Source organism: Cryptomeria japonica, chromosome 7 (assembly GCF_030272615.1).
Source record: "Cryptomeria japonica chromosome 7, Sugi_1.0, whole genome shotgun sequence".
NCBI classification, from domain to species: domain Eukaryota; kingdom Viridiplantae; phylum Streptophyta; class Pinopsida; order Cupressales; family Cupressaceae; genus Cryptomeria; species Cryptomeria japonica.
In genome coordinates, this window is record NC_081411.1 from 815362495 (window position 1) to 815382926 (window position 20432).

Here is a 20432-nt window from a genome sequence, read left to right on the forward strand (position 1 = left end):
TTCTTGCAAATGAATGGAATATAGATCTCCTAAATACAACTTATAAAGAGGAGATATATTGGAAAATTTAACTTTTCCATCGAGAGTTAGCAATTCTAGAAACTATGGAGTGACCACCAGTTGTCAAAATAGTTTTGATGGAATCATTAGGAGATGAGGATGTTTCTTGTCTTTTCTCAGATTGTAGCATCATAAATTGTCATCGAGCCGATTTACACCTCATGTTCATGCCCCTACTTTAGCGTGTCCTAACATTATCACCCGTCTAGGTTTGTTTTGTGCCTATTCTCTAGTTCTTATTCCATGAACACTCAATGGTGGGTCCCTTGGTGAGGCACCCCTTCCCCCTAGGATTTATCTTGGCACCTTTTGTAGAAGGACCTTGGCGCCCAGTGTCATGGTCCCTCTCAATGGGGCCCAATTTTGAATTGGGGTAAAAGTAGTATTTTCCTGACAGGAATTTATCCCTATGGCTCCGCATGACCATTGGAGGTCAGCATAACTGGTAATTTACCTAGACACCCCTATATAAAGACATTTGATCAAGATAATTTCAACTAAGACAATAAAAAATCAATTCCTAGCACTCTTGCATCCGTGAAGCATTCATAATCAAGCATTTTTTCAGAGATCTTCAAGGTTGCATATTCATCATTCAACCATTGTGGAGCAAAATTACATCATTCATATGCAAACATGTGTGTGTGATTCGGGTTTTGTCATTTCATACAACATATGCAATTACATTCAAAGAAAAAAGCATCATTGTCAATAATTGTAGATCTGAGGTATATCTTTCCAGTATTTGCATCATTTCATTCAAGGTTAATTCCTAAACCGAGGTTTGACTTAGGCAAATCCCTATTCCCAACAAATTCCCATCTTTTCACTATGTGTAGGAACAAATACAAAGTTGTGTTTCAGAGGATCAAAAGGATTCACAGAGACGAACAGGTTCACCTTTTGACAACAGAAAACTCGGAGGACCAAGGTGACCACCGCCACAGTCCCAAAAAAACAAGTTGGATTTATGGGAGCATATGTGAATCATATTCCTTTGACCAAATCAAAGTTTGTGGCTTCATACAATGATTGTAACTCATTGTTTATGCTCGATCTCTTCAATATTCACCCATTTACCCTAATTTCAACATTTTCAAAATTCAATTTAGAAAGTGGGAATAAAATTCTAACCCTAAGTGGTACCTAATCATTATTTTAGAGCTTTTTCCCTAGAAGGATCAGTCCTAGATCTATTAGGTCCCTTCCTCTTTCAATGTAATGGTTATTTAAGAAAAAATAGTGGTTTTATTAGTGAAACCCTATTTTTTCACCATCGCACAAAGCTATTCCCTAAATTCATATATGCATCCCCTTTCTCTTTATCTGATTTGGTGTATTTTCGATCTTGTTCTTTTCCCAGTTCATCTCCTTTATTTTCCTTAATATTTCTTGGAGCACTCGAAAGGGGGTCACTAACAAATCCAACATTTATACTTTTTGTGACCTACTCCTCTTGCAAGTCTTATACATTAGTATTATCTAGTGGAAGCAAAGGTCATTGCTTATCATTTACTAATTCAACCCAATTTATTTCATCAAGAATCTTGTTTGTCACATCTTGAGTTTTTTTTCTGTATTTTGTCGTTATCCTCCTCCATGCTCATGAGTATATTTACGCTTTGCTTTGTTCTAAGTTCCCAAGCTTGCCTTTGAGACATTTTCAATTTATCTTCTTCGAAGATTGAGGATCTAGTCTTGTCAAGAGCTTGTTGCCTTAGCTTTTCATCAATTTCTATTGCACTTTCTCTCTTTTCTCTAAGAGCATTAGCAAGATTCTCTAGAATCTTCTCTAAGATATTACTTAGGGGCACATTGTACATAATCAAGTACATAACTATTGCTAGTTGAAGGGGCTCATGTGGAGGCACCACCAAAGGAGCATGCTTGGCTTTCTTTTCTTTCTTCTTACGTGTTGAGGTGCCCTCATATTCATTTTCTTCTTCTTCTTCTTCTTCTTCTTCTTCTTCCACGTTTATTGTTTCTAGTTTCTTTGTTTTGGCTTATTTTTTAGGTCTAACATGATCGAGTTTTTTGTCATTTCTTGTTGTCACAGAGATTCAAATGTAGTTCTCCTTCTAGAAGAGCCCAATTGAATAGATTTGGATGGTTGTAAACCAACTATAGTGGTAGAAATATATATCTTCTTGACCTTCTATGTCCTTGAGAACTATATGGAGGAACAAAGATGGATTACGAATCCTCTGTAGTAGCATCAGAGAAAGGTTTTGATGAAATACCACATAAATTAAGAAACTTTTAACTATTTTTGTTAAGATTTTATGTCGCACTAATCTTATTGCTTTCATCCCTTATTTCATCATGTGTCCCAAATCTCTTTGCAATAGGACCTATTGGCTTGCTGAGTAGAATATTAGCATAGACAATAATTTCCTATTTTGAGATCTCATAGAATAATTGTGGAACCCCAACAATCCTTGGTTCTACAGCTTCCATGAAGCAATAATCTTTGTCCACTACAAATGTGATTTGTCCTTCAGATTTTGTTACCATGCTAGAGGGGATTATATATCTTGCTTTCATTTCAGCTTATAGGGTTTTGAAGAATCCTTAATACATTTTGATAGAAACATTTTCATTCCCAAACCCTCTCATATGATTTCTAATTCGAGTAATAACTAGAAAGGACTTTTACCAAATTTTACCTTTAAAGCTAAGAACCTAATTAAAAAAGACGATTGTAAGATAGATAATCAAAGATCCAAACCTAAAATGGTATCAACTCTTTAGAATCTCAAGTAGTTGCTCTCTCAGCAATTCACATAAGTCAAAGCTTTCTCCTTCTTTAACCATTTGGTATGCAATATGAATTGTGGTACTAGTAGTTGAGCATTCTCTATTTGTGAAGTAAATTTTGTAGGCAATGCACATAAAGGCATATTGTACCCCTAGGTCAATAATGTCATTTACACTCAAGTTCTTTTTGTCAAACTTGGCCCCAATTAGTTTTGTAACTTCATCATCTTTAATGATTGTCATCGTCGAGAGGAGTTTGATTGAGCACAAACCTGTAACAACCCTAATTGCATCCTTGGTGATCCTATAGGATAAATTAACTCATTGTGAATTATACTCAGAACAATTCTTACCCATTCATAGTTATCATATAAAATAGGAAAATCCTTCCACACAACTACTCCTTTTGTCGCCAAATTTGTATTTTCTAGTTTGTATAGGCCAAAATCATCTAGGAGTTTGCTTCGAACAACTTCAAACTTAGTATTATCAATTTCATTTAGGGTAGAATGAATGCAGACCCTCACATCTTCAATATAGACCAGAAATGTTGGGACAAAAGAGAATCTTCCAAGGTCCTATCATCTTTCATGGATTTAAATGAAAACTTCTCATGCTTAGGTTAAGGTATTTCAACAACATCAATAACTTGTGGAGCAACCATTGCAATTTCTTCTTAATCTTAGAAACTAGGGTTTTGAAGTGATTAGTCTACAAATAGTCGCTAGGGATTCACTTTTTGTATTGAAATCCTTTGATGCCTTCTTCTCTTCTTTGCTCTAGACTCATCTGTTTGCTTTCAAATGAGATCAAAATGATCAAGTGAGGTCTAAATACCTTTCTATTTTCCTTAAATTTCTATCATAAATGTAGTTGTCCTTGTTAGGAGATTATGAGTATGAATGATGAAAATTCTTAAATAAAATCCATAGAAGAAGAGATGGTTGAATTAAAAACGAATGGCACATGTTTTGGTACCTTTTCCTAATGGATGCAAATTGGTTAGTTGCAAATGAGAGTTAAAAAATAAGTTTAGTCTTGATGACAATGTTAAGAAGCATTAAGCAATGTTGGTCATGAAAGGTTACTCACAAGTGGAGGGAATTAATTATGATGAGATATTCTCTCATGTTGCAAAGCTAGAATCCATTAGGTTCTTGTTGTCACTTGATGTAGCTTATTATTTAGAAAGTGAGTAGATGGATGTGAATAAAATTTTCCTTGATAGTGACTTAGAGGAAGAAATCTATATGTCACAACATGAGCATTACACTATAAAAGGTAAAGAACATTTGGTTTGCAAGTTGAAGTTATGGTTTGAAATAGTCTCCTAAGATGCGGTACCAAAATTTTGATGCCTTTGTGTTGAGTTTGGTGTATTTGAGATCAAAATCATCTTATTGTGTTTATTACAAGATTGAGAATGATTGTATTCTCATTGTTACTTCATATGTTGATGATATGCTAATGATTGGGAATGGTAAGAGTTTTATTACTGATTTGAAGTCTTAATTTTTAGCATAGTTTGAGATTAAATGTCTAGGCGTAGCTAGCTACATCTTTGGTATGGAGATCAAAAGAGACAAAGCTAGTAGAAGGTTTTGATTGAGCCAAAGTAAGAATGTTAACTTAATTTTGGAGAGATTCAACATGGTAGCTTGTAGATCCTTGGTTGTTCACATTTTGTAAGGGACAAAGTTATTTGTGGAGGATTGTCCAAAATCTTTTAGTGAGATAAATAGCTTGACCAAACTACATTGTGTAAGTATCATTAGAAGTCTATGTATTTAAATACAAGTGACTTTAATTCTTTAGAGCATTTGATATAGTGAAAGCTTTAAATATACCCACATTTCAAAAGTCTCAATCTATCCATAACTAAACTTTAGATGACTCACTTTACCAATGGACAAGAATGGAAATGGATCTTTTTATAGTCCACCATATCGGATGATCTTTGAGTCTATAGATAACTTATAGTATATAAGACTACCTCATACTCCATAAAAAAAAAGCACTAACGAAACAAACAAACCCTAATTGAAAATGACAACATGAAAGACATAGACATAGGTCAAACTTCCCCGGGATGCTGCTTTCAAAATTAGTCACTTCTTGCTTTCTGCATGCTGCCCAATTATCACAAAACCAGGTACAATGAATGCACCATGATGATCCAGATCACTGTAACCACAATTAGCATTGCCACGATTTCTGTGGACCCGCCATTCCACCATCACCACTTTTTCACAATAATCAATTCAAACAAATCTTCGATCCATCCATGACAAATCCTCGTAACTTCCCCTGCATACCCATTTCTTTTTCCAAGGGACGGTTTGAAAATCATTAGGCCAAACTTGACTTGCACAACAAGTCTCATATTCAAGACATGTTCGGCTGGTCAAAGTACTTTATGAGGTGCCCAAAATATAACATAACACCGCCTAAATTTGAGAAAAGATCGGTCATGTGCCTACCACTAGAATCTAAAACACATCAATGGTCTAAAACAACTCAAGAACATTCATAGATCTTCCAAAAGAAATCAAATGATGTCATGTTGTTATAGCATATTCAACTCACTTCACACCTAAAAATCAACTTGCACTGTATCTTTGACTGAATTTATCAAATTTTTAACTAATTAATAGGGTCAAATATATAAAAAAATTGACACATTCTAACTTTTGACTTGCTGATGTGACATGTAGGACCCTCTTTCCTTGTCATCCTACTCTTTGACATCACCTTTCAATTTCCTTTAATTTGTACTAGTTCAACCCCACTTTTCCCTAATCCCTACTAATTATGCCATGTTATTCCGCCCCACCCTAAGTGATAGGTTTGAAATATTATAATACATTTATTTTTTTTCAAAATGCATTACATACAAGTTTAAGATATAGTGAGAATAAAATAGAGTTGTTATTTTGGAATCAATCTTGTCTATTCTTAATGTCAACATCAATTCTAAAACTCTACATCTCTAAAACTCATGGATAGATATTGCCATCACCTTAACCAAATCATCGAGATGAATCCTCACGTTCCTTACTGTCCTATTTGAAATGGATATTGTCAATCACCTTAACCATGTCACTGAGTTGAATCCTCATGTTCCTTATTGTCCTATTTATAACTAGAGTATGGATTAATGATATTAGAATTCCACAATCCATAATTTCATTATATTGTTCTTTCTAGATGAGACTGTTTTTAGAATTCCACAATCCATAATTTCATTATATTGTTCTTTCTAGATTAGACTGTTTGTGAATATTTTTGTATCAAAAAAATTGCACACAATCTAATCCAAATGGATCTTGTGTAATGGTGACATATTGTAAATGTATGTAGTCATGTATGTTTAAAATACCTCATTTCTCATATGTGTATGTTAAATGTCCAAATACCATATATATTATGATGTTGGCATGTTCTAAATATGTAAATACCAATCCACATTTTTTATATGTCATGGCTTCTAAACCATTTTTAAAGAAAATTGAACTTACCTCCATCATCTAATCCATTAGATCTTCTCCTATCCAACATAACAAAATATAATCAATTGCCCAAAGAGCCTATGTGAAATTTAGGAAAATATCATTTTCTTTTATAAATGTATGTGCAAAATGCAAACCCTCATAGAAGAATTTCATCAATCCCATCAATGCCATCACCAAGGTGAGTCCCCATAATTCTCACTACCTTGTTTTGAAATAGGATTTAAATCTACTTCAATATACTTGTATGCAAATTGCAAACATGGAAATATATGTCTATTTGAAATACCTCATTTTTTAAATGTGTCCAAATACCAAATATAATCATTGTTGACATTGACCATGCGATCCTAGGCTATGCTTCTTAATTTAATATTCTAATAGTTGGTTATTTTTTAATGTGACTCAAAGAATAATGGAAGGGGAACTTCAACATCCTACATGAGGAGAAACATTTTTTATTATAAAATATCTCATTTCTCAAATGTGTATGTTAAATGTCTAAATACCAAATATATTATGATGTTGACTTGTTCTAAATATGTAAATGCCAATCCACATTTCTCTATGTCTTCTAACCCATTTTTAAAGAAAATTGAACTTACCTCCATCATGTAATCCATTAGATCTCATGTCCAATATAACAAAATATAATCATTTGCCCAAAGAGCCTGGGTGAAATTTAGGCAAAGCCCAATTTCTTTTATAAATGTATGTGCAAAATGCAAACCCTCAAACAGATTTCATCAATCTCATCAACACCATCACCAAGGTGAGTCCTCGAAATTCTCATGGCCTTGTTGTGAATTGGGATTTAAATCTATTTCAATAGACTTATATGCAAATTTAAAACGTGAACATATATGTCTATTTGAAATACCCCATTTTAAAAATGTGTTTGAATACCATATATAATCATTGTTGGTGTGTCCTTAAAAATGTTTCTGTAACCCTTGTCTAATATAGCAAAATTTAATATCCAAATAACCTAGGTCAAATTTAGGAAAAGGGTCATGTTCCTTTATATAAATATATGACAATTATGTCAAGAATTATATTTGTATATAAAATCATAACTTTATAAATGTACATTTAATTCTCAACATGTTTTTTTCATAATTTATAAATTGTAAGTGAAATGTATGTTTTCCTTATATTCTTTGCAATAATGTATTGTCGTTTTTGTTTCTTATGAAATTGAGGGCATAATTTAAAATATTCAATTGTATAATTTTTATGAGATCCAATTGAGTTATCAATACCTATAAGAAGTTTAGAGCACTTCTCTATCCACATTATTTTGATATCTTGATTAGATATGCTTAGACTTCTTCTTCACAAGGTTATTATTTCTATTCAAATTATTTATTTTACATAAGGATTTTAAGATTCTCATTATTTCAACTAATATATAATATTGAGGCAACCAAGCAGCCCTTACACAATTGACCTTATCATTCTTGTAATAATATGTTAATGAGTAATCGTCTTCTATAACATACATTAAAGTATACATTTTTGGACCTTTCATCAAACTTCTATTTACACTAGACAAGAAACTATTATGAAAAAAAGTATAGGTCTTTTTATCCATAAAAAAATCAATGAAACTACTGGGATTCTTCGCATTGACCTTGCAATCCTAGGCTATGTTTCTTAATTTAATCTTCTTATAGTTGATTATTATTATTATTTCACATGATTCGATGAATAATGGAAGGGGAACTTGAACAACTCACATCATGAGGAGGAATATTTTTTATTATAAATTTTTTTTTTCATATGCACATAGAATATTATCTACAAGGTGGAATTGTTTGGTGAAGTTTAATTTGACCTATGACAACATTATGAAAACTTGGCATTAAGTGGAAGATAATATAACCATTTATGGTTTTGTAAGAGATGTAAGAAGTATCTACTATTGGGAATTAAGGTGTCAATCTGGACAATTTCAAAGTATTTAGTTATTACTATTTAATATTTTCTCATGGTTATTTGGCATTTATGCTATTAAATATTTGTGCTTCATCATAAGAGGTGTTAGTTTTATAAGTTGACACTTTTGTTACATGTTGATGCCTTTAAAAACAAGTTATTATTCGTCATATGATGCACATCAAGTGGTATAACATGGAAATCCTATTTTTAAGGATGTTATGACTAATTCTATGAAAATTGTAAGGGCTAAAAATAGTGTAGATCAGTTTGGATGTGAAAATAAGTTATTATGACACATGTAAGAGAATCCTTACATAGGCTATTAAACGTCTACAATGCATATAAGAGTATCTTCTATTTTGGAGGTATTATTATGAAAACTTATAAGGTATAATGTAAGTAAGAGACTATGTTTGGCATGTAGAATTCATATGGATTTTATCATGGTATTTTGGAACCTTGTTTTGATTCATGGTAATGTTTTATGGTGGCATTTTGAGCCCTCATGAGTCTATATATTGAAGGGTTGAGTTGGAGACAACATGAGATGTTCTATAAGTACACATATGCTACTAGATTTGATGCAAGATTGAGGAAATCTATATGTATTGTACTTTCTTTGAAGAATAAAATAGATTTTCCCTCTTTTTCTTAAATTTTTTACACAAAAAGATTTTCTCCATGTAAATTCATGTGATATGTGTATGACTTTTGAGTAGTGTGTTTTATTTGCAGTTTTAATCATTTCTCCATCAATTTGTACAAGATAATATTTTAGATTTGCAAGTTATATTAGACTTCCATATTGTAATGGCTGCCTTCATTTATAATATTTGGTATCAGTGGCCAACTTTGTTTATTGGGTGGAAGTGTGAAGGTTATTTGTGTTGTAGTGAGATTTCTATTTTGCAGACTTTTGTTTGTAGGAATTATGGCTACAACTACATCTTAGTTGGATATTGACAAGTTTTAAGGATCTAACTTTGAGTTGTGGAAGTTGGAAATGGAGGATCTTCTTGAAGAAAGAGATCAATGGGTTGCTAGAAAAGAAGAAAAAAAACTTGATGCAATTGGTCAAGCTAATTGAAAGAAGATGAACAAAAAGGCACGAGGTACTATATGTTGTGCTCGTTGCACACACGCCCATGTTTTAGGGAACCCCCGTCTTTTGTCTACCTAAATGAGAGAGGGAGGGTCGTAGGAAAGTTCAAATCTTTCTTGAGTCTTTCGGTTTCTGTGTAATCCCATGATAACCCCGAGTCGAGGCGTCAAAGTATGTCGAGAGTTGTTCTGTGTAAAGGGACAAAGCAAGTTTGGACTTTTACCTCCAAATGTAAATCACGCATTTTCCCTTCAATGGTCAAGCTTCCAAGTAGAAAACCCCAATGTCCAAACGCATAAAGAGCCTCTTAAGCCGAAGCAATGTTCAAAAGCTTGCAAAATCGGCTCATAAGGTCGAAATGTAAGGAGAAGTTCGAGTCATACAAACTGATCTAAAAGGCCAAAAAAGGGAAAGAGACAAGCTAAGTTCGCAATTCATCCATTTTAGCCGAAAATAACAAAGGTTAAAAAAGATCACAAAGTCCTCTCAAGAGCCGAAACAAACAATAAGTTTAAATCACGCCATAGAAGCCAAAGAGTGAGAAGGAGGTCCAAGTTCACAATTTCAGCTCACAAGCCGAAAAGTTAGAAATCTATATCATGCCAAACCATCTTAAAGTGTCGAAAATCAAAAAGCGTCCAGTTCACAAAATCCCCTTATAAGCCAAAAGGGGAGAGAGGTCTAAGTTGCACAAAACACTTCATTAAGCTGAAAAACTAACGTTCCAAATTTGTGCAATATAGCCGAAATTTTTTAAATCGCGCAAACCTCCCAAGTAGCCTGAATTTCAAATGAAGGGCATTTTAAGGCATTTCAAAATCGTGCAGATGGCTAAAGAGGCCAAAAGTTTTTATGACTAGGGCTAAAGAGAATACAAAGCCAAAATTCACACATTTCGTGAGAAAGTGTCAAGTTTTGCTAAATCAACTTTAGCGTTTAAAAGCCTAAATTTGGTCTCTCCTCACATTTTGCAGGACACAAGTGAAAATTCCACAAACCTTCCAATGTAGCCAATTTCACATCAAATGACATAGGCGATTAAAATTCTTCCATTTTGGCTTAATAAGCCAAATTCTTGAAAGGTGTTTGTATTTTCACCTTAAGGGTCGATTTCGCTTCAACAAGGGGCATTTAAATGATAAAATTTAATATGTTTGCTAGATTAATGTATTCAATTTTTCAAAACGATTATTAAAAGTGGAATTCATTGTTTGCAGAACGACATCGGGAAGAGCTAGAGCATCAACCTGAAGCGTAAATTGGAGACGCGGTCGCAAGCAACTCCAAGAAGCAAGAATGAGGAACGTGTTGCAAGGTGCAAGGTCGAAGTGGCAAAGCATCGGGAAACGTGTCATCACTTGAACGACAAGTGAAAGTCCACCAACAAGATTGAAGACAAAGAACACAGAGTACTTCAAAATGTGCATTCTTGGAAATACACTACTAGAAAAAATTCCAAGAAAATCAATCAAAAAATTGAACTTGTTTAATGTAAAGAACTGCCTATGGGCCATGTTCAGGATATTTTTAAACAAGAGAACACAGGTCAATTATTTCCAACTACCTGATTGGCCAGATTAAAGCCAAACAGTTGTAGGTAGTTGGAAATGTGGTTGGGTGTATATCTAAGGATTAAATGGGCATGGGTTAAGGTTGTCAAGCTTCTAGAAGGCAGATCAAGACTGTTAGATGCAGTCAATCCTGGCCATCGATTCAAATTGTAAAATCTATAAAAGGCAGGATGCCTTTCATTGTAAAGAGTTAGATAGTTCGAAGTTTTTTTAGATAATTAGATTTCTAGGAATTAGAAGTTAGATAGGTTTCAACAGTTTTTAGATTAGGAGTAGCACAAAATGTTGCAGAAATTGTTGTAATAGCAGATGAAATCAATATATGGACAATGATTTGGTGTTTATCATCTTGGTTTTATTGTGTTTGCATGGTTTCTTTCAACTAGTTAGAATTAGAGTTCAATGATTTCAATGGCAAAATGTGGAGGGTATTTGATACATTTCAGGTTCATACCATTGAGGGCATGTTGACTGTAGGTCACCGTGCATGGTTAGTCTGAACCCAAACTATGCTTAGTTCAAGTGCAAGTGTTCGTCTTAGGTTGCACCAGAATTGGGTGCCTAAATGAGAGTCTCTTATCTAAAAATCCTTCATCCCTTAGAGATTGCATTGTTCTTGTCTAGTTGTGAGGGTTTCTCTGGCAAAACAAGAATTTGTTTAAGGAAATATGTCTACATGCCACACTAGTCATTCTCATCGTTGTCCTTAGGATCCCTAAACCTTTCCCTTTTTCTTTTATTTCCCAATTCGAGAATTATATGTAGACCAACTTATTGCAAATGTAAGGCCCCTTGTGCTCCAAACAAAACACATCAACCGTTGAGCTATCCCGCAGTCATGAACTGACATTTGGAACGTTGAGGTCATCTCCATTAATCAACTAAAACAACATTAGGGATTCCTTACACAAGAGAGGATAGGATACTCAGCGAGTAAATTCTATTCTGCGTTGGCCAGATAGAGTTGTAGCGATACAATTTTAGCCACGTCAACACTATCTAGCTATGTCTTGCAAATTTTGTCCTCCTAAATGTGTGAAGAAAAGATTAAATTTGCTTTATGGTAATGTTTGAGTGAGATATACCAAGCCAAGAGGCTTGTTAACAAACTATACATAAAAAGAAAATTATTTTTTCTTAAGATGAAGATGAATGCATCACTTAGCATTTCAATTCATTTGATTTGATTTTGAATCAACTAACATCCATATATGTTAAGTTTGAGGAAGAAGACAAATGCATTATGCTACTTTGTTCTTTGCCTAAGCCTTGGGAAAATTCCAATTCCATTTTTGCGCATTTGTTGTGACTTTGTTGCCCCAATAAATGAGGAGAAAAGCTATGGATAGTTTAAGTGGTGTTCTCAATGTCAAGGCTAGGCCTAAAGAAAGAGGATCAAAAGGAGGTCAAGGATTTTGCTTATTGGTGCTCAATTTGCTCAAATGTATAATACTATTGAGAGATGAATATCTTGTTGTGTTATGGGATTTAAAGGTGCCTCCAGAGTGGTTCTATGGGATATGTTTGTGGTTTTTATCTCCTTGGTGAAATTTTGTCTTCTTTGTGTTGATATACTTAGCATGTTTGATGTTGTAAGTTGTGTTGTGTCATATTTTGTTATTTTGATGGTGTATGTTGTTAACATATGGTGTTAACTTCATTTCTATGTGTTTGTATATTGTAGATCTATAGTTTCATGATTATATGATGACTAAGGAATGAACTAAACAAGATAATTAGGTGTCATATCATGACGCACTTTTGAGTTAAGGATAAGTTTTTTTTGTTTTTTTTTCCTTGACTAATGTATGGGGAGAAAAGGGACTTCTCTTATGATGGGCTCAATTCCTTACCCAATCAACATTAAGAGCTTGGAGACTTAGAGGGATTAGCCTGTGGAGTTGAGATTTGGAGCCTTTCAAATATTTTATGTTGTATATTGTTTTTGTCTACTTTGCATATGTAGCATTTGGATTTGGCTGTTACCCTCTTGTATGCTTGTATACTATATTGAGGGTTTGTAGTTTTTAACCCATTGTATAACTAGTCACTGAAATCTACTTGATGATAACTTCTATTGTTCTTGAAGAATCGTCTACTGTTCATTCTGATGTTTTTATATTACTTGCATAATTTTGCATATTGAAATAATGTGTAAATGAAGAAAAAATATAGCTGCATTTTTGGGACTATTACAATTTGACTCGTATCATATTCATCCCCTTCATTCTACTTCTGTTCACTCTACAATTCTCACATCTATTTTGTGGATCTATTATAAGTATTGGTGCTATTATGTTTCTATGTTAATTTCATTACAAAATAACACCTACATATTGAATTATTAAAAACACTGATAAAAACGAGTAGTGTTCAGGTATACAAAACATCCTTGCTCCTACTCTTTTTATGCTACGAGGCTAATTTCGATTAGACAAAAAAATCCCAAAAGAAAAGCCCAGAACAACAAAACATAATACTGAAAATCAACAACATTTCTTAATAAGTTAATGGATAAGTTGAAAACTTAAAAAGACATTAGTATAAAACATTTTTCTCTAATAACTTTCTTCTCTAACAAATAAGATATATATCAGTAAAGGAAACAACTTGAAATTTACATGTATGATAAGTTTGAAATAGTTTGTTAGTATATGTACAATGTGTATTATCGTACACTGCCAAATTAACATTATTATCGATTTAATCTTAAAAATGAGTCATAATGCTCTTGCCAAATTAATACAATTTATTATCTTGATCTCAAAAAAATTGACTCCCAGTTTTATCTATTTATAAGTCCTGCACAAGATGGCAACCTTATTTTGTTCTGTTGTGAAGAATTAACGAACAAGAACATAGCCACTGTCACTCAATTTGAAGGACAACTTTTCCTCGTAATACTTTGCTTTCTCTAACACGGTGAGCCTCAGCGGCTTCTGTCATTGGGAATGTCTTTCCTACAGGTATCTTCAATTTCCCCACTTTACTCAATCTTGCAATCTCTTCCAAAGCTTCAGAATCAGTTCTCATAATGGTCCACGAGTAATCTACATTCAAAATTAACTTTAGCATAAATGTCTTAAAGCAAGCTGAATAATGAAATGTGAATTTCCAAAAGAAGTGGATTCATTAAAACAAATATTACCATATGACAAAGTAATCACTAATTTACAGATAAAAAATGCAACTAAAGGGACCAAATAATTTAGATAAATAAAACTATTGATAGATTTTCCAAGGAGCATACACACAGACTTATTCCTAATATAGACAACTAGGGGTTTGGATTATTTATATTCTTCTGTTTGATAAGATCTCATCAATCTGAAAATGGAGATAAGTCTATTATCAACCTTTTGGAGGAAAACTATTTGACCTGCATAGTGCCAAACAAAATAATTAATAATGTGTATGGCCTCTCAACAGAGATTGTTTTTCTCCGTCGATATTTTAGAAGACAGGATTCCATATCTAGTCCCACTGTTTCTATGCTCTTACATCTTTCATTGTTATCAAATCATTACATGTACCATCAAATTTGGCTTTACTTGTGCTAATGTTGTAGCAGCAGAAGGTATCCATATCTGACTGCTATCTAAATATTTATCATCATCATATCTCATCGCTGCATTACATCAGTGATTCCATTCTTTATTTTGCATGATCAATGTTGCTAACATGTTAATCAATGTTAGGATTATTATATTGCTGTCATTCTAATCACCAATATGCACATTGCTTTCATTAATTATTTATGTTTAGTTAGCACGTATCATGTCTTGTTTGCCTATCGGTGATTACACATCGCACCCCCTCATTTGGTATGCCACCCCGATTGAGGTCACAACCCCTCACCGAAATTGAACAAGTATTTATCTTCTATTGGGGGCAATTGCTAGGCGTGTGGTTGTGAGAGACCAATACTGATCGGACATATACGTCATAGGAGAGGCTGATGTAAATTTAGTGTATACGATATAGAGGGTTATGCTGTTCTCTTCTAACACATATATATCTGTTCATGGTCTACAGGAAATATACATGTGAAGTCAGGATATTACAATTGCTGTGTAATTTATAAAGATCATTTGCTGTGCATCTTCACCCAGCGATTTATATATAAGCAAATTGATTATACTAGAAGGATCGAGTGACTAAAGGAGGAATTAATATCCTCAACATATTAATATATTGCTTCAGATTTTATAATATCAAAGAAAATTTAATTCTGATCCAAATTCAACATCTTGTTCAAACAATTGTACGTCTAGAAAAAAACACTCACACTAAGTTGTTTTCCACATATCGGATGTAGTTTTATATTTGATTTAATGAGTAACCCGCTTAACACAATAATTCTTGAGCTTACTTGACTGATCAAATCTAGGTTTCCCATTCTATGGAAACTGAGATATCATTCAAAGATAAAAATAGAAATTTCCATAAAAATGAGAAAAACTATGTCTACTGCCAAATAACAACACTACCACGAGATCGTAAGCCAGTATCCTTGATTGCTTTATTCATTCAAAATAGTGCTTGCAAAATGTAACCCAGGTAGCATCTGTCCAGATCACACAATCTTCTCTAACTACAAGAAGCATATATAAAATGCCTGAAAAACGTCGAATAGAACGCAACTGTTGGCAATTACTTAACCAAATCCTAGCAACTACCGACAAGCTGGAAATAATTAACATAAAATCGATTACAACTTAAGTACCAAAACATCACAAATTAATTTATACAAACTACATCATCCCCTTCTAAGAGAAAAATCGGTTTCCAATCGACAATGAAAACAAAATAAACATTTTCACTGGGTATCAAGAGACGTCCTTAGTGGCAGTACTTCAGCATCTACTAAAATGGAAGGCATAATTAAAATGCAATGATTTCACACTGCATGGAGGTTTTGACCATGTGAGTAGCTTCCATGAGTTTCTTATGTACATAATCATGGACTTCAGTCATACTAGTCACTTTCATTTTGAGCTACCCCATTTCTTCTGCTGCTGCTGTGAGTTGAGTTTGTTGACCCATATACTCTTGGAACTTTCTGGTAATCCTATGCTAGTAGTGAAAATGATGCTCTACCAACTTTGCTTTTGCAGTTTTGGGTGAGTTGAGTTTATTGACCCAAATACTCTTGAAACCCCTTTTGCTAGTCCTCTAACTCATTGCATAAATCTTCAAAAGTCAAGGTTACTATTGTCACAAAAGTTTGCACCCTTGCTAAGCTATCAACTCAGCAACTTCGTGAAACATGGAAATGACCCCGAAGTGTGGGACCTTGCGTAAGGGGGTCTGGAGAAGGCCGGCTTCCTTCTCAATCCAAGTGCAGGTGTTGAACCAACTCAACACTCTAAATTCTACTTCTGAACCTATCCTAACAGCTTGCAGAGGAAAAGGGAAGAAGGAAATGCTAAAATGAAAGAAGGTGATGCACCAAGATAAGAGATGTTCCTCTCCCCACCCCAAAATGATACAAAGAATCAATTGAAATACCTTGGAGATGCACAAACTTCAGTTGCATGAATGACCTCAACGCATGTATGGAGGTTAGAATTTGTTGAATGTCAAAACAGGAGAAGGTTTTGTTGATGGTGTTTTTATGCACAATCAAACACAGAATAAAGCATTGAATACTCTATCCTCTCTTGAACAAAGACTTTTCAAATGCTGAAGATTATAAAAAAGGATCACTTGAGATGACTCCAAGGTTCTCGATGTCAGGTCTTGACGTGTTGGATAGCTTCAATGGTATGATGTGATTTGTTGTACCTGCGAGGGGACTTATGCAGTTGTTCTTTGATTGATTCAATTCAAGCTCGATGGTATGATGTTCTTCAAAGGATGTTGCAATATTGCTCTCTTCTACTTCTATTGATCTTTGATAATAAAAAGGGGGTAAAAAAGGGATAAGGTTTAGAGATGCTATCTAATGCTAGGAATGCAAGACAATGGACGATCTCAAGTGAGCTCAACTAAGCTTTGCTTTGACATTTTACAAACATTTCCACAATGCTAGTGCAATCTTCTAAGAACAGCTTGGTGATTTTCAAATCACTATTACAAACATAGACACCTTCAAGCTGAAGCATATCAATGATGTAATAGCAATTGAAGTTAAGCTTTGGCTAAGAAGGGGTCCAATTGACTACGCAAGGCACTTCACAATCAGCAAACTGTTAGTAGTTTGGATGTACGAATTTCACCATTGATCATACACAAAGTTCTTCCATTCATCTAAACAACATGAAAAATCAAATAGTACAACTTGAGTTGGCCTAGTGGTGGAGAACTTGTGCTCTTGAAAGAGAGGTCACAAGTTCAAATCCCACAAGGGGGTAAGGTATGTACACCTCATCGGCTTCGGCCCATTACCTATCCAAAAAAAAAATGAAAAATCAAACAAGAAGTAGAGATCATGCAAATTGTTGAATCAACAAATGAATATCACCATATCTTCAATGAAATTTACATGCTTCTTACAACAATGTCTTGGCAACAATCTTTGCCTTCTCTTCCTACTCTACTCTAACTACTAAACTCTTAACTATCAATTATTAACCTTTACAAATGAAGAAGTGGAGCCTTATATAGTGCTCTAATTACAATTGAGCGACTCAGATTGATTCACAATCAATGACCAAGATCGAAAGATATAAACCCTAATTAGGGTTTGTTACACCCATTGCAAAGCATTTAATGCTTGACCAATGACAAACTTACATTTTATGGGACATATGTCCTTCCTTGAATTTTCGACCAATGGATGTTGATAGTAGGTGCATCAGACTTTGTGCCCATGTGGTAGTTATCCTCTTTGATGGATGAGTTAGGTACATTGAATTTGGACGCCGTATCATGAAAAAATATGATTGTATAAGAGATGATTGGGTGCCACCTCAACTTGCTTGATCTTTGTAACTCATCATGAATAGTGTAAACGAATGAGGCATATCTCTTGATGCTCAACATTTCCAGGCGCCCAATGTGATAATGACTTTGCTCAAATCAATCCTCTAACTTTGATTAACTCTTCTGGAACTAACTACCGTCTTGATCACTTGCATTCTCCTTGTCATGTGTGGAAACTCCTTCGCCTTCGATGTGTTTCACTTCCCAACCTTGGAATCTTTCGTCTTGATTGTCTTTGATCTACTTTCCCTTTCTTGATTGCCCCTTTGTACTAGCAATGCTTCTTGGATTTTTGGAGGAAATTCAAGATTGTGTAGAAGTCCTTCCTTGAATGCTTGATGTTTATCACCACTTGTTGCCTTGATGTTGCCTATAGAACTTGACTCTTTGCCTTGGACATGTTGAACTCCCTATGTTGCCGGCCTTGAATTTGTATGATTTCCTTCGTGCTATCCACAACCTACTCTTTCATCCTCTTTTTTAGTCACCTACAAAACAAACAAAAGACTATCAAACATACTTGACATATGCCGATTTTACAACTCTCTTTCATCTAATACTTTACTCTAAGTGGCCTGATTTTAGATCTTTTGGAGGTTTGACTAAGTCTGAGTTTCTTGTAATCTAGTCTGATTTTTTCACTTTATATGCCTAGTTTGATCAATTCGCTATGCTCTAAAGACTTTGCCTTAACCAAAATCATCTTCAACAATGAATCGGTGTGGTTTAAAATAACAATCTTGGCGATATTTGGTTAGAAGTGGAATTGCTGCCTTTGATGACAAATTCACTGATCAAAGAGGTCAATTCGTTGTGAAAAGTGATCAAGTTTGATGCCTCCAATGACTTCGTCTTATTCCTGATGAAAATCGCCACCCATAAAGAATGAATTCGCCTTCTAGCAATGGTAATCTTGACTGATATGTATGATTTGAATCGCTGCCTTCACGAGCTTACAATATTGATTGTGTGTGTTTGATCAAATGAAATGATCAAACACAACTTCATAGTTGCTTGATAGGATGCGATACCTCATCATAAAGCCAATTTGTGATCCAACATTAAATGATTTGCAATTAAAACAAGAGGCCAACCTGAATCTTCAAATTGAAATTTAGATAAAAACGTCTCTTTTAATATTGTGGGACCCATTCAATGTATCTCAAAACGATTTTCCTTAAGTCACACATCTTTGGGGGCAATGACAATTGCTTATTTCCTTAAATCTCCTACTTCCTTTGCTTAAGGAAGTCCTTCATGTCTTGGTCACTGATTTCCTTAGCCTAAGGAAGGAATTGCCTTAGCCTAAGGAAATAATTGTCTTAGCCTAAGGAAGGAAGTCTTATGCTTGAATACTCATTTCCTTAGCTCAAGGAAAGAATTCAAATGCTGAGCTCGTGCTTTAAAATGGTCAAACAAAATCACACTATCCCTTAATTTGTGCCTTAGAAGCAATTAAAGGAAATCTTTAATCCTTAGTCGGTGTTTTGAAAGGTCAAAGAAAGTGATCTAGCGGTGTTTCAAGTGGCATTATTAATGCCTTAAACATTTTTGCTCTCCATTCTAAAGTTTTGGTAGGTCCCAAACATGCTACGGTAATGAAGGGATGTCGTGGAAGGGAATGGGTTGGAAGGGATGCCGTGGAAAAGAAAGATGAGGGGATGTGATAAAGAGAAGGCACGGGGATAAGGTGAGTGGAAGATGTGGGGGGTTTGGTGAGTGTTGCGGTAGGTAGGAGGTGAATGGTAAGGAAGGCGGTAGGAGGGTAGGCTAAGGGGAGTAGAAGGGTAAGGGGGTGTTGTGGGAAAGGAAGGTGGGTTAGGATGAGTAGGCTAGGATAGGATCAGGTTATGGAGGGTGGAAAGGAAGATTGGCTAAGGGAAGTAAAGGGGTAGTAGAAGGGAAGGCTAAGATGGGAGATAAGGGATAAGGTTCCAAGCAACCTCCTCCAACTCCTTCCACGTACACGGTCTCTGTCTCTCCCGACTACGACTCTGCCTCACACTCCGACTTCTGCTACGTTCCTCAAGGCTCCTTGAGTCAGCAACTTTCCTTAGCCATCGTCTTCGCTTGGCTTGTTCTTTTATGCGGAGGGATCTTCGTATGGTTCCCTCGTCTACTCCCTTGGTGGTAGTGGTACGTCTCTCTTTGTTTGGCCGTAGGGGCATTAAGTGTCGGGGGTACGACATCGGCTTGTATCCCTTTCCTCTTCCTCCCTACGGTTCCGCTCTTCGTACCTTTGGAGGACTTGTTGCCGACAGAGTTCCCATGCAATTTCCTCTCTTCGGTCTTGGAGTGCAATAAGATTTCTGGTGAGCAACCTTGGAATGCTTCCGAGCAGATCAAAGACGGGAGTGTTAACGGTGAGTTCACCACGTACCGTGCCTTTAGAGACAGCTCTCTCCCGAGCCTCCCTCTGCATGTACTGCGTGACCAACACGTCCCACAACTTTACCAAGTCTATCGTCAACTGATCCTCTCATGCCTCTTCCTCGATACTTTCGTCGTGTATGTCACTGTCTACGACAGTTAATTGCTGGTTGAATGGCCAGCCCATTAATTCCT

The 20432-nt window shown here is 35.0% G+C and overlaps 1 protein-coding gene across 3 annotated transcripts in view; it reads right to left on the reverse strand.

Moving 5' to 3' along the window:
• Positions 1–13531: 13531 nt before the first annotated feature.
• LOC131066542 (uncharacterized) overlaps positions 13532–20432 on the reverse strand; it is a 148367-nt gene continuing 141466 nt past the window's right edge. For all 3 annotated transcript variants that reach the window (XM_058001476.2, XM_058001422.2, XM_058001360.2), the window contains exon 7: positions 13532–13990. In XM_058001476.2, coding sequence (XP_057857459.2) covers positions 13963–13990 — 28 coding nt within the window. In that variant the 3' untranslated portion in view covers positions 13532–13962. The remainder of the gene's footprint in view (positions 13991–20432) is intronic.